The sequence below is a fragment of the Prionailurus viverrinus genome, chromosome F1, assembly GCF_022837055.1.
Source record: "Prionailurus viverrinus isolate Anna chromosome F1, UM_Priviv_1.0, whole genome shotgun sequence".
Classification (NCBI taxonomy): Eukaryota; Metazoa; Chordata; class Mammalia; order Carnivora; family Felidae; genus Prionailurus; species Prionailurus viverrinus.
The window spans coordinates 18,034,632-18,048,667 of record NC_062577.1 but is presented as its reverse complement, the minus strand read 5'-3'; the positions used below and the strand labels follow the sequence as shown (position 1 = coordinate 18,048,667).

The 14,036-nt window shown below is 35.6% G+C and overlaps 1 protein-coding gene across 4 annotated transcripts in view; it reads right to left on the bottom strand.

Moving 5' to 3' along the window:
• RALGPS2 (Ral GEF with PH domain and SH3 binding motif 2) overlaps positions 1 to 14,036 on the bottom strand; it is a 165,534-nt gene that overhangs the window by 27,989 nt on the left and 123,509 nt on the right. For all 4 annotated transcript variants that reach the window (XM_047839681.1, XM_047839680.1, XM_047839683.1 and 1 more), the window contains 5 exons: positions 9,726 to 9,863; positions 8,636 to 8,726; positions 3,724 to 3,791; positions 2,008 to 2,143; positions 1,056 to 1,207 (listed from right to left, as the gene is read on the bottom strand). In XM_047839681.1, the coding sequence (XP_047695637.1) occupies positions 1,056 to 1,207; positions 2,008 to 2,143; positions 3,724 to 3,791; positions 8,636 to 8,726; positions 9,726 to 9,863 (585 nt within the window). The remainder of the gene's footprint in view (positions 1 to 1,055; positions 1,208 to 2,007; positions 2,144 to 3,723; positions 3,792 to 8,635; positions 8,727 to 9,725; positions 9,864 to 14,036) is intronic.

Below are 14,036 nucleotides of genomic sequence, written 5' to 3'. Positions count from 1 at the left end.
AAAAGAAATAACGCTCATCTAAAAGATTCAGAAAATAAATAAGTTTAGGAAGTAAAAACAAATTCCTCATCTCCCTTTCCAGTATGGTCCTGATTTTCCAGTCCCCTTCACGGTAACTACCTGTATTTCTTCACCTCTCATTTTCCAGGCTACTCCAATCAGGACTCCACCCACATTATTCTATGAAGCAACTCTTATCAAGGTCACCAATGACTTCTATCTTGCCAAATGCACTCATCAATTCCCATTCTTATGTTTTCTTTTTCTTGCATTTGATAGTGATACTTCCTTCCTCCTGAAGATACTTGTCTATTGGGCTTTTCTGATCCCACACCCTGATTTTTATTCCTACTTCACTGGTCCCTCCTTCATATTTCCTCTGATGGACCATCTTTAAAAAAAAAATAATCAGACCTCTAAACATTAGTATGTCTTATTTATTTACACCCTCTCCCTTGGTGAACTCAACCAGTCCCGTGGCCTGAAATACTATAAATATGCTAACTCCTATACTTGTATCTACAGACCTAATCTTACCCACTGAGCTCAAGTCATATATTCAGTTACTTACCTGACAACTCCATGTGGACCAAACATGTCTAAAACAGAATTCCCAATTCCCCAAACCCAGTCTTCCTTCACAAATACTTTACCACCTACAAATGACCGTTCTTCTGGTTTTCTCTACTATGGCAACAGTGCCACTATCTAACTAGCTGCTTAATCCAAAAGACAGGGAGTACACCAACACTGCCTCTCTTTCCTCATTCCTACAAACTGCATGAAGTAACCAATTCAACCAGTCTACCTTCTTTTCCCACCATTTCTCAAATGCTTCCCCTTTTGGAGTCAAAACCATCAAGCACTTTTAAAAACACCATGAATTATTAACTTCGGAAGCTACTAGTAATATGATCCTATATCTAATTGTTAACTTTGCTTTTATCAATTTTTTTCTAAGTATAATAGGATTAATGACTCTTTTTTTCCAGCTGAGTTTGATTAAAAGTCTCATTGTACATAATTTGGAATCCTCCCAGAGAAGTATTTCTCACCTATTGATATTCCACTAGAAAGAGTAGAACTTTCAGCGTGGCCTCGAGAAGGTGCATGGGGCTCCATGACGCTATCATCTAATAGATGTCTTGGCCCTGCATTTGGGAACGTTGCACTCTTAAACTCTGCTGTGTTCATTTTATGAATGAAACTGGAAACAAAGAGAAATATTTTTCATATCTTTTATTACTGTTGGTAGTTCAAAATATAAAAGATACTCTTATATAAAGAGTCAGGACACAGAAGACTTACCTGCTATCCTGACCTGACTTCTGAACTCTCATACTAATGAACACACAGATTTCACCATGAAAGCCTCAAACCAGCAGTTTAGGGAAAATATTTTAGGAAACCAGGCCAGGCCTTTATCTATCTATATAACAGACAATACCTTAATTTCACCTTAAGTCTCAGGTCCATTAAAAAATTGTTTATTTACATTTGCTTTTGGAAAATAACTATTAAATTTTCACAAAAATCATGGCAAAGGTGAACTATGGGCCCCATTTTGAGAAAAGTCTTGCAAAGTTAATGATGTTAAACAAAAAACCAGTTTCCTTTTATGTTTAGGAATAAAAGGAGTAATTTTTATAAACCTTAATTTATGGCGACTCATTTTGATTAAGACAAACAATGACTGTCGTGATACAAAGATGATAATTTAAAAGAAAAATGGTATATTGCTTTCCTGATATTATTTACGATGATGCTCTGTAATATAGTTCATTTATCTCTCCCAAATGTAAAGGCACTGTTGGGAGAAGCTTATTTCCAAATTAAGGAAGAACTAAATGCTTTTAAGCAAACAAGATATTTTACTGAATCAGAAAAAAACTATTGTTATGCAAATAAAACTACGCAGGACACTATTTTAACTGATAAAATATCCAGAAAATAAATCCAACTAGAAACAATTCAAAAATCTGAAAAGATAAAGTTAAAGATGCTGACTTATAACCCAAGCTATGGCACTTCCTATGTCCGTGGGGAATCAGGTTCCGAGGGGATGGTGGCGTCTGCGGTAGCAAGGCTCCTTCAGCTGCCACGCTTTTTCTTCCACTTTGTGGAGATGCTCCTACTTCGGGACCTAAGAATTAAATGTGTGTGTGTGACAGAGAGAGAGAGGGAGAGAGAGAGAGAGAGAGAGAGAAATTTTCAAATGGTTTCAAAAGAGTGTTTTCTTTTTAATCCCTTGATAGAAAATTTAAAATGTGGTTTAAATAAAATAATATTGCTAATTCTATTTAAATGACTGAACATTAAAATATATACTTTCTGCTTAAAACACAAAATCCCAAATATATCAAATCTGTTACTTCCTATCTATTTTATTGCATTAAGCAGGCAGTAGAAGCATTTTTCCCCACTTACAGAGGAAGAATTAGAAGAGACAGGCTCAGGATATCACGTTGCACATAAAGCCTGAACTAATCAATCACTCAGCTCTCTGAGTCCTGTAGCTCAGTGCTCATTTCAGTTTACACACTGCTTCTTTCTCTTAGTTTCAGTTTTCTCTTAGAGAAAGAGAGTGTAGGGCAGGGCAGGTCAAGCATTCAAGTTGGAATTTTAATCTATATTAACATCGCCAGGCTTATGGGAATTTAAAAAAATAGAACTTGAAAAGTACACAGATTTGTGAAGTATCACTTTAACAATAAAACCAAAAGCAAATTTAAGAGATTAAACTGCCATGTTTTCCTCTGCTTGTAAGCCTCTCCTAGATATTGTCATGGCTTGTCTCCTTGCTTCCTCCACATCTTATTAGATCAGCCTCCAAATACTTCGAGGGGATGTGGTATTATGAAGCTTAGGGCCAAAGTCTGCCTTTGAAATTACAAAAAGGTGCCTATTAATAATTTCTTAAGTAATAGCCAATTATCTCCAATTTTTCATTTTTAATTATCTGTGGTATACATATATTATCCCCATTACAATGCGACAAGTAAATTAAGGAACTGTGACTATTTTTTTAGTATTTTCAGTATGTAGCCCAGTATTAAAGTGAAATTTCTAAAAAGTCAAGTCACTAAAACTCACCTCTATAATTATTCAAATTAGTAAAATTTTCCACTCAGACCCCAGAAATGCCTAATGTAATCAACCTTCATTGCCTAGGACAGTGTATTCTTAATAATAAAAAGAAGAGATATTCATAAATACTTATCTTTTTTTTTATTTGTTATCTATTTTTCTTGATTAGTTGGCTTGTTTGTACATTACTACAAATTCCAAGTAACAACTTAAAAAAAATTTTTTTTAATGTTTATTTATTTTTGAGAGAGAGAGAGAGAGAGAGAGAGAGAGAGAGACAGACAGAGCACTAGCAGGGGAGGGGCAGAGAGAGGGAGACACAGAATACGAAGCAGGCTCCAGACTCTGAGGTCTCAGCACAGAGCCTGATGCAGGGCTCGAGCCCACAAACCATGAGATCATGACCTGAGCCAAAGTCGGACACGCAACCAACTGAGCCACCCAGGCACCCCTCAAGTAACAACTTTTTAAATAAAAAACAAAAAAAACCCAAACAAAAAAGTGATATATTTTAATATCAAAAATCAACTTTTGTGTCTATTATAAAATGTGCTAAGTATATTTACTTTGAAGCACATTCTTTCTTATTAGGTTATCTGATTTCTTATTCAGTCATCAGAGAAACTATGCACCAACCTACTAAATCTTCTCTGGAAGCAGCAGAACGTGGTGTGCTGGTCCCTGGTTCTATCTTTAAAGAAAGCCTGCATTTAAAAAAAAAAACAAAACACATAAAATATTAACATTTGGCAAAATAATGTTAAGATTATGTATTTGCTCACAAAAAATTAAGCATTTTTATAAAATAATCTCAACTATATATTTTTCTTCAAGAGCAATCTTCAGTAGTAAATTTCTTATCATCTTCATACAAAAGCTGATCTTACAGTTATTCTAGGAAATATTAGGGAGGGGAAAAACATTAACAAGTTATAATTAAAAACAGAAAAATCTTTCCAAAGTACCCCAATATTGCCAAATGGTCAATGTATTTAAAGATTTTTGATGAATGACTACAAAGTGATAGAACTTGAGGTTATATTGATACCTGACACTTCAATTAAGGAATTTTCATGTATGTTACTAAATGTATCATGCAAATACTTCTAGAATCTTTGCTGGATGGGTTAATGGCTTCTCTAGAACTGAAAATTTGCAAAACACCCCCAAAAACCAATTCAACTTCTTAAAAAATCTTCAATAATAAAAAGGTTGTCTGCAAAATTCCTAGTATATCCCTGTCCTAACTCAAAGTTTATTACCTGGTACTTAAGTTTCATTTAGGTTAATATATCCAGTTTTGAGTTCCACAGCAATAAGAGATTAGGACTCCTATCCATGGAAACTTTCAGGAAATAGAATAATAAAGCAGTTGTAGAAAACACTTTGGTATAGTCCACAAAGCCTATTATTACTAAATATTAATATTTTTAAAAAGCATTCTACCCACTGGAGTTGTTTTTTTTTAATGAAATTGTAGAATACAAGTGATATTCATCATGATAAATCTATTATAGGTTCTTAGCTGATTTACTTGATTACCTAACAGGGGAATTATATATGATTATATTCTAATTGTTTGACAGCATAAAATACAGCACTGAATAGATGTACAGTTAATCAGAACTCTCTGCTTTTTTTTTTTTTAATTTTTTTTTTCAACGTTTTTTATTTATTTTTGGGACAGAGAGAGACAGAGCATGAACGGGGGAGGGGCAAGAGAGAGAGGGAGACACAGAATCGGAAACAGGCTCCAGGCTCTGAGCCATCAGCCCAGAGCCTGATGCGGGGCTCGAACTCACGGACCGCGAGATCGTGACCTGGCTGAAGTCGGACACTTAACCGACTGTGCCACCCAGGCGCCCCATCTGCTCTTTTTCTTTTTACGCAGCAGTTTAATTATTTGGGCTACAGAGTGTACTGAATTCATTCATTTTTTTTTTTTAACATTTATTTATTTTTGAGACAGAGAGAGAGCATGAACGGGGGAGGGTCAGGGAGAGAGGGAGACACAGAATCTGAAACAGGCTCCAGGCTCTGAGCTGTCAGCACAGAGCCTGACGCGGGGCTCAAACTCACAGACCGTTAGATCATGACCTGAGCCGAAGTTGGACGCTTAACCAACTGAGCCACCTAGGCGCCCCGTGAATTCATTCATTTGATAAAGTTATTAAACACCTGTTTTGTGTTGGGCACTGTGCTCTTTGCGCTGAATGTGAGAGAGACTAAGGGCAGACATGGTGTCCCTGCCCTTCTGAAGCTTACAGTTTAGTAGGTGGGGGACACAGAAGTAAACAAAATAACTACAATTTCTTAATAAAGAACTGCAAAAGAGAGGAACAGAAAGGAAGCCATGGGTGAATCACATTGCTCTCAGCACTATAAAAAGCATCTTAAAGCACGCAGTGAGGTTAGAGTGTCAGTTGCCTGTGTCATCATCAAAACACCATCCAGTAATAGTGCTGCTAGTTTGCTGAGAATAGATATGTTCAGTATTAAAATGAAGTAACTTTGAAAGATTTTCATGCTGATTAAAAAACATGCACGTGGCAGCTCTTTCTGCCCAAGGGGCCTGTCCCTGTGCTTCGATAAAATCACTTTTTACACACCAAAACAAAAACAACCCCAACAAACAAACAAACAAACAAAACATGCACATAATTTGTATTATCTATACCGGTTGCCTATATAGATGAAGATGCCAAAAACAGAGGTTTTTGGATAAACAAGGTGTCATTTTTATTTAAATCTCTTTCAACATAAAAACCATTTTTTCCTAATTATTTTAATAGCTCTTATCTTAAAATGCTGTTTTTCAGTACACTGAATTAGTAGGTTCATGCATCAGAACTGCATCTTTAAAAATTATCTTCTTCAGTCTCCCATATGAGGCCAACAACACAACACCAAGGGACTTGTTCCCCCAAGCAAAAACAGTTTCCCTCTCTATTCCTTTGGTCAGTCCATCCCCTGGAACACCTTTCTTCACTCTTTATGTGGAGACATCTCCCACTCCCCTGTTAAGATTAAGCCTCAGGTGACAACCGTCCCCTGAAGCTGTTCACGTTTCCTTTTTCTTCATTTTTCCCACTCAAAAGCTGAGTTAGGTCTCCCCCCATGTCTGCATTCCCACAGCACCCTGGGCATATCTCTATTACGGTGATGTTTGATGTGGTTTGTAGTCATCTGTTTCGTGGATGTGTTTTGTATTAGACTGCATTTCTTAAGGGCAAGAATAAGATTTTGTTTTTATAATCCTAGCAACTAGCATAATAACTCACCTGTGGCAAAAGCTTAGTAAATATTTATTAAAATGAATATAATCAGAAGGCTCTTCTGGTTCTAGCTACTCATGAAAACAAAAATCAGTACAATAGCATCAGCTTTCCTACAAAAATGAAGGTATCTTATGTCAGTTTACAGAGATTTAACGCTACTTAGTGGCTTATTGGGCTATTTTATCCTTTTAGCAAAGTAAAAATCAGCTTACATAAACACTTTATTATTTTCACAGCAGTCAATAACAATTCACCATCCTCTATAACTGCAACAATTTCTTAGACTTCACCCCTACTGAATCGTTTAACTTCTTTTATTTTTTTATTTTATTTTTAAAAAGTTTTTATTTATTTATTTTGAGAGACAGAGAAAGAGAAAACATGAGAGGGTGAGGGGCAGAGAGAGGGAGAGACAGAATCCCAAGCAGGCTCCACGCTGCCAGCGCAGAGCCTGACGGGGGCTCAAACTCACGAACTGTGACATCATGACCTGAGCCGAGATCAAGAGTCGGACGCTTTACCAACTGAGCCACCTAGGTGCCCAAAATAGTTTAACTTCTTTTAAATCTAGTAAGTCTGAGCCAGGTATAGAAATTTTTAATAACTACTTAATCATATTTTGAGTTTTAAGATAATCTTCCATACCTCACTGGACAAAACATGAGTGTTTTATGCTATGTCAGTGACTAGAGCTGACACAGAAGAAATAGTGGTCAATACAATATACAGACCATCGGACTGAAGAAGATCACAACTTAGGGTGGGACAACAGATTTATGAAAAAACTCCAGCCTTGAAAAGCGGGTTCAGTGACCTCACATATTTTCAAATGAATTACTATGTACAATCTGTTATAAAATAAAAATTGATACAGAAATATAAAGTGGTAATATTACCAAATGGGGAAACAGATAGCAATAACGGTTTTTAAACATTAGTATAGATATATTTAAATATGTAATACCTAGAGCTTAATACATTTAGTCTTTAAAGAAAAGTTATTTCTAGTTATTTTCCAGAATTTTTAGCCTTTTATTGGTACTAAGTCTGCTCTTCAAGAACTGTTGAAACTTATGCAACAAGAAAGTTGATGACCACTGTAAGAAAATTTTTATATAAAGCATTAATATTGAAAAATAGCCTAGTCTCTCACCTTGGTAAGTTATAAAGTAAGTATGTGTAAAAAATATTTGTGAAAGACAAAAGGTAATTTGAAAGCTTGGGAATAATTGGCATAATAAGGCTAAGCAAAAAATTTTTTTATTTGAAATTAACAAAGAAAGTCATAAGAAATATCAGAAGCCCCAAGGGAAATAAATAAGCTCTTTCTCCTACCATCTTTTGAAAAAAAAGAAACAAAAAACACTGGCAGTTATGATTACATGCAGCATACCACTGAAAATAAAAAGGGTTAATAATTCAAAGATCCTTCCCACCTTGGGCAGTACTGTGGATGTTAAGGAGAAGGAAACGGACGACAGTATTTAAAAGTGCTTTTTTAAGATCTTTAGTGAAGGACTTGCTACAATAGAGAGAAGGGTAAGTGTGGTGTTGGACACATATCTCTAACCCAGAAGTAAAAAAAGTTCAATTATTCTCTCCATCCACAAAAATAACTAAAAACAAACTCAAAGATATGTCAAAAATTACCATTAAAAAAAGGAGTAATTTTCCTATTTGTAGACTGTTTCATTAGTTTTTCAATCTATTAAGAGATAACTTTCCACAGGTACCTGGGTGGCTCAGTCAATTAAGTGTCCGACTCTTGGTCAGCTCAGGTCATGATCTTCTGGTTCCTGAGTTTGAGCCCCGCATCAGGCTCTGTCAATGCGGAGCCTGCGTGGGATTTCCTCTCTCCCTCTTTCCCTCTCTCTCTGCTCCTCCCCTGCTTGCATGCATGCACGCACACTCTCTCTCTAAATAAATAAACTTAAAAAAAATAAATAAAGATATATTTCCATAAAGATTCAACGTTTCAATATAGAAAGGAAGAAATCCAAACCACAACTATCAAATATCAAACATCAGCTCTCAACAACTTGAGAAAGGTGAAATACTTTAAAACAAAAGAAGAGACGAGGTATTTGTATACTGGCTCAATCATATCAAGTGATTAAAAAAAAAACACAAGTACCTTTGCTACTGTAAAGACACAACTGGAATAGGCATTCGTATGATACGATATAAAAGTCAGATGTTTAAATACATGGGGACGAAAGGGTAGAAGACAGGAAAAAGTTAAACAGACCACTTTTGAAGATCCAACCTACTTGTAATTATCATCTTCCACAAACTTCTGCAGTTCTTCTATATACTGAACAGAGTTCAGATATTTTTGGACATGAGGCAACATGGGGATATCTAGGCAAAATGTGATAAAAGATTATCTTATAAAGTATATCTTAACCAGATTTTTAAAAGTTAATCTGAGAAAAAGATGCTTAAACAAAAATTAAGGCCATGTGGCACCAAAATTTAAATGAACTCTAGAAGGACTTTACTGAGGTAGATTTTATTTAATTTTATTTAATGTAAAACTAAAGGCATGCTGTTTATGTAGGTTTAAAAAAAAAAAGCAAACATACTCTGGTTTCTCCCCAAACAATTCCATTGACAAAATCCCATGTATTGGATAAATTTCCTTCCTCATATACACTTTCAGGAAGTTTTTGAGGTTTTCTTAAAAGTATACATGCATGTAAGTTAGCTTTAAGACAAATCTATTTTAAATAAATCAGATAATTTAAACAGTATGCTCACTGTTTTTTAATATTATAAAAACACATACCACTAGGGTATCTTTATTCCCTATCAAACTGAAAGCATCCAAACATTACAAAGCATTAAAAAAAAATCTACACCCTTTTGCTCATCACCTGAGTTTGTGTAAGCTCTTTCTACATATGTGTTTCCATAAACTACATCTTGAACAAAAACTGGTTATCTACCCATTATCGAACTCAAGAAAGCTAGTCAATTGTTACTAGGATCAGAGGTCTTAGCTCCTTCCCTAACTGAAAAATATAAGAAATATTTACATAATAGTTGAGGAATATCAAATGACATGAAGATAATAAAAAATAATTTTATAAATAATGTTAGCACAGTTTCTACAAAGTAGAAGAGCGAAAGATAAAACTTAAAAATTTAAATATGAAATATTTCAATTCCTTAAAAGCAAAATCTCAAACAGGATGCTAAATATTAAAGAGTGAAATGAAACAATCACTATTCTCCTTTATACTAGGATAATGTTCCCTGCTGTGTGAAAAGTGGCTAATGAAGGCAAATGGTTGGTTCAGGTAAATGAACCAACAGAATCACAGCATAATGGTGCAGTAGTATTCCCCAAAAACGTACCATATTCACAGGACTGCTGTAAATCAGAAATTATTCGAAGGATGTTATTCATCAAATTTGATCTTTGCTCATTTTCTAAAATGCTGCCAGTTGATGGGTATGCTGAATCAATGTATGTTAAATCTGACAAATAGATACCTGAAACAAAATGAGAGAAATGAGTGTTTTCTTAATTGTAGCCTGGAAGAGTAGGACACAATGAAAAAGGGGGAAAAAAAGCTACTTTACAACCGTATTTCAATATACACGCCGTATTTAGGATTTGTTGTTATTTAATATACCACAGCCTTGTTAAAACATGACGACTGAGGCCTAGATTTCCATGGATTTGGGGTCAGATACGTAAATAATATGTGCTTTTTGTAAATGTCCCTTATGATACCATTTCATAGTTTGAGGCTGGAGTCAGAAACCGGCACTTTTGGAACCTCGTGGAAAGGAGATGAGCTCTTGAACTGTCTCTGCCTCTGACTAGTTGTACATATGGAGACACTTATTTTAACTTCTGTACGTCGGTTTTTATGTCTATACAACTAGCGCCTATGTTCTAAGGATCGGCTGAAGCAGCTAAGTTAGCCTAGACAGTACATGGCATGGGGTAGTTACTTAGTATTAGTTCTATATTCCCTTGCCTCAAGTTGATAACTATCACCTGAATATTAAATACTTTGAAAACTGCCTCATCCTGGTAAAAATGTCTTGTTTTGAAGATTAGCAGTTGAATTTCTGAAACAGTGCAGAGGACTACAAATTGAAGCTAACACTTCCCCCAACCCCGATCCCGTTTCTCTGTACCAACAAAAATAACATAACCTCCAAAATAATTTGGTTCTACCAGTTCTGGATATGCAAGGTCACTTATTTAAAAATATTTCCTGAGAGTTTATTATACAAATGTAAAGTGTGTAAGACAACTATACTCAAAGAGAAAAATACCACATTCATGAACTCTCAGAAAAAACACAACCGATGCATCACACGCTGCCTTCCAAACAAGCCCTGCGTTTTTTTCTCACGCCATTTCATTCACCTTGACTGTTTCTGAGACTCATCTCTGTTATATCCAGGTCAGCGTCAACTGTTCTTTGGTTCTCTCACAGATTCTAAGAAAGGAATTTAGGAACTGTCTAGTCTCACCCCTCATTTTACAGATGAAGAATCTGAGGGCCACAGATATGTGTCTAATGCCATGTGAACTTTTAGTAATAGAGCTGGAGCTCAGAGTATATATACCTGTACACAAATTTCTCTCCTACATGCTGTTATAAATTCATACGGTATCTATAATACCATTCACTTGGTAATTTTTATGACTTTACAGTCTGAACTCTCAGGTTTATATCTTATCTGTTCACGACTATAAACTCACTTAAGGCAGTTGCTCTATCTTGCACTCTAGGAAAATGAAAATCTTGTGCAGTGTTTTGACACTAGGTGCTTAAAAACAAACTAACCTAAAAGGTTGGTGTGGCAATCCTTTTATTCATCCTATTATCATTCCTTTCCATTCAGGAAATCTTAATGGTATTCTTTAAGCTATCTATCATAAATACTTCCTTTTCTTTAGACTCTCAATTTTTTTTTAATGACTTCAAATGAATCTTTAGGTTAGCTTCTTTCCTTTTCCTTCAGTCTCAGAGGAATATGAATCTGTTTCTCCTTCCCAGATCTAAACTGTGACTTTGAATATAATTGCTACTGCTTCTTTTAAAGTATTTGCTGTTTTCTCCACTATCACTCACCCCCCCACCCCGTCAGCTCCTTTGCTAGAGCCCATGCATACACTTCCACCTCCTCTTCAAGAAAACAAAATCGAGGCAACCCTTCATTCAAATCTGATTCCCTCCTCCGGATAGCACCCTGACCCTCTCCCTTTAACAAAACCTTTTAAGAGAAACACAGACTAGTCCACTTAACTTATTTTATCCTTCATCTCTTTTTAATGAAATCTTTGACACATAGATAAGTTTACACGTGACAGACTTTGAAAAGGCAAAAAAGATTACTAGGTGTCTTGCCTCTGGTGTATTCTTCTGTTTTTGTTTTTGTTTTTGTTTTTTAAGCTATATTATAACTCTGTAAGTTGTTGAAAACTGGTAACAATACACATTCTTGTCCATAAAAATGCCCGTTGCTTACGTCTAGTAAAATGTAACAGATTCATGTTCTATGGATGTTGAGCAGTTTTGTAACTATCTGTAAATTCATTTTAGCATTCTTTAGTGCCTACATGGAATGTGTAGTACTTTGAATTCTCCCTTGAAATGGTTGCAAAATTTTCCTGATTCCCTTATAAATTTAATGATTTAAATAAAACCTTGACATATATTCATTTTGTATCTGTATGAGAATCATGACTTTACCTTTTAAAGAAGTATATTCTAACACATGTAATGTGTTAATAAATAACTTGTGAATGACCAGTCAAGTTACAAACTACAGCATCACCAGTACTGTTCCTTCCCTGCGTCATCTCCTTGCCTCCCGTCCAGAGGGAACTACTATTCCAAAACTTAAGATTATTCCTTTTCCCCAAGACATATGTCTGTAGCTCTGCACGATATATTATCTACTTTTGCTTATTTCTGAGCTTTAAAAAATCCTATTTTATGCACATGTGATTAAGTCAAATGGTAACATTGGTAAAGTTCGAACAGGTACACCACAAGTAATTTATAGGTGTCTGTTAAAATTTTAAAAAGATAGCCTTCTGTGATGGCTGTATCTCACCATTTTGTTTCCAAGAGTTATTCAGGTTGTTAAATGTAGCTGTAATTCCTTAAATTGAAGAATTTGTAACTATATAACTATATCATAATTTACTGATTCATTTTACTTGATAGACTTTCCAGTTACTTCTCCTCGCTGGTACACAAAGAATTTCTCTAGGATACATAGATCTATCATATGCTATAAATATGACATATATATGGTATATTCGTGTTCACCTTTACAAGACGATGCCACATTGTGTTTTAAAGCTGTATCAATTCATACTCCATTGACAGTATGTTTCTACTGATCCATACTTGTGCTAACACTTGGTATTACCAGTCTTAATTTCTGCCAATCTTGTGGGTGCTAAATAATATCTCATTGTGTTTTAATTTTCAGTTCTTTGATTAGTTATGAGGTTATGCATTTACATTTCTATGAAATGATTTTTGTTCATTTTTTTCCCTCTGGGTTGTCTTTTTCTTATTGATTTCTAAGTTCTTAATATACTGTGGAAACTAATCCATTTGGCAGTTAAATTTTATCTGCTTTTCAACCCGTTATATAATCTGAAATCGAGATCTCGCTGTTCAAACTTATTCAGGGGCGCCTGGGTGGCTCAGTCGGTTAAGTGTCCGACTTCAGCTCAGGTCATGATCTCACAGTCCGTGAGTTTGAGCCCTGCATCAGGCGTGGTGCTGACAGCTCAGAGCCTGGAGCCTGCTTCGGATTCTGTGACTCCTTCTCTCTGCCCCTCCACCTCTCACACTCTGTCTCTCTCTCAAAAATAAATAAACATTAAAAAAAAAATTAAAAAAAAAAACGAAACTTATTCAGAAAAGGTTTAAGAGACCTGCTCACTATGAAATCCTTACATGTCTCTCTTGGTCTCCTCCTGCTGCTTATTAGTGTCGCAGCAGAACTTTTATCATTCCCTTTGTTCCTTGGTCTTTACTGGCTTTACTGGCTTGAGCCTTCCTACCTTCCCACACTCCGTCCATTCTCCTTTTTCCTCAAGGTTCTCTAGAAGCTGGTGTTCCCCAGGGTTCTGTCATTAATCTTCTCACTCTGCATGTACTTTTCTGGATTATTTTACTTCTGTAGCCTCAGCCATCACCTTTTGCTGATGACTTTCCAAGTCTCTCTTTAGAACTGAACTCCTAGCTTTCATTTTCAATTTAAACATGCCGAATTAATTATTATTTGTCCGGCCACACCTGACAATCCCATTTCCTACTTTGGTTAGTGATATTACTTAATGTTAAAGTTAGAAAGTTCAAAAGGACTCAAGTAAAAAGCCTCAGGAGAAATTTACTATCTGATATTTTCCCCAGATTAAGCTATTAGTGAATACAACAGGATCGCTAAATGATCAAGTAATGTATTATGTAACATAAACCAGAGGTTAGAAGCTGGGAGTCCATCTATTCCTAAAAATGGGGAGATGTGGCAACAGTGAGGTACAGCTGGGAAGGGTGCAGACCCCACTGTACTAACCTTAAGGATGCCAGTTTGTCCTAGCCCTCATTTTCCTTTGTTATCTGACTTTTGGTTTACTTCATTTACTTACATGACTTGCTTCATTCTTGTGAGCAT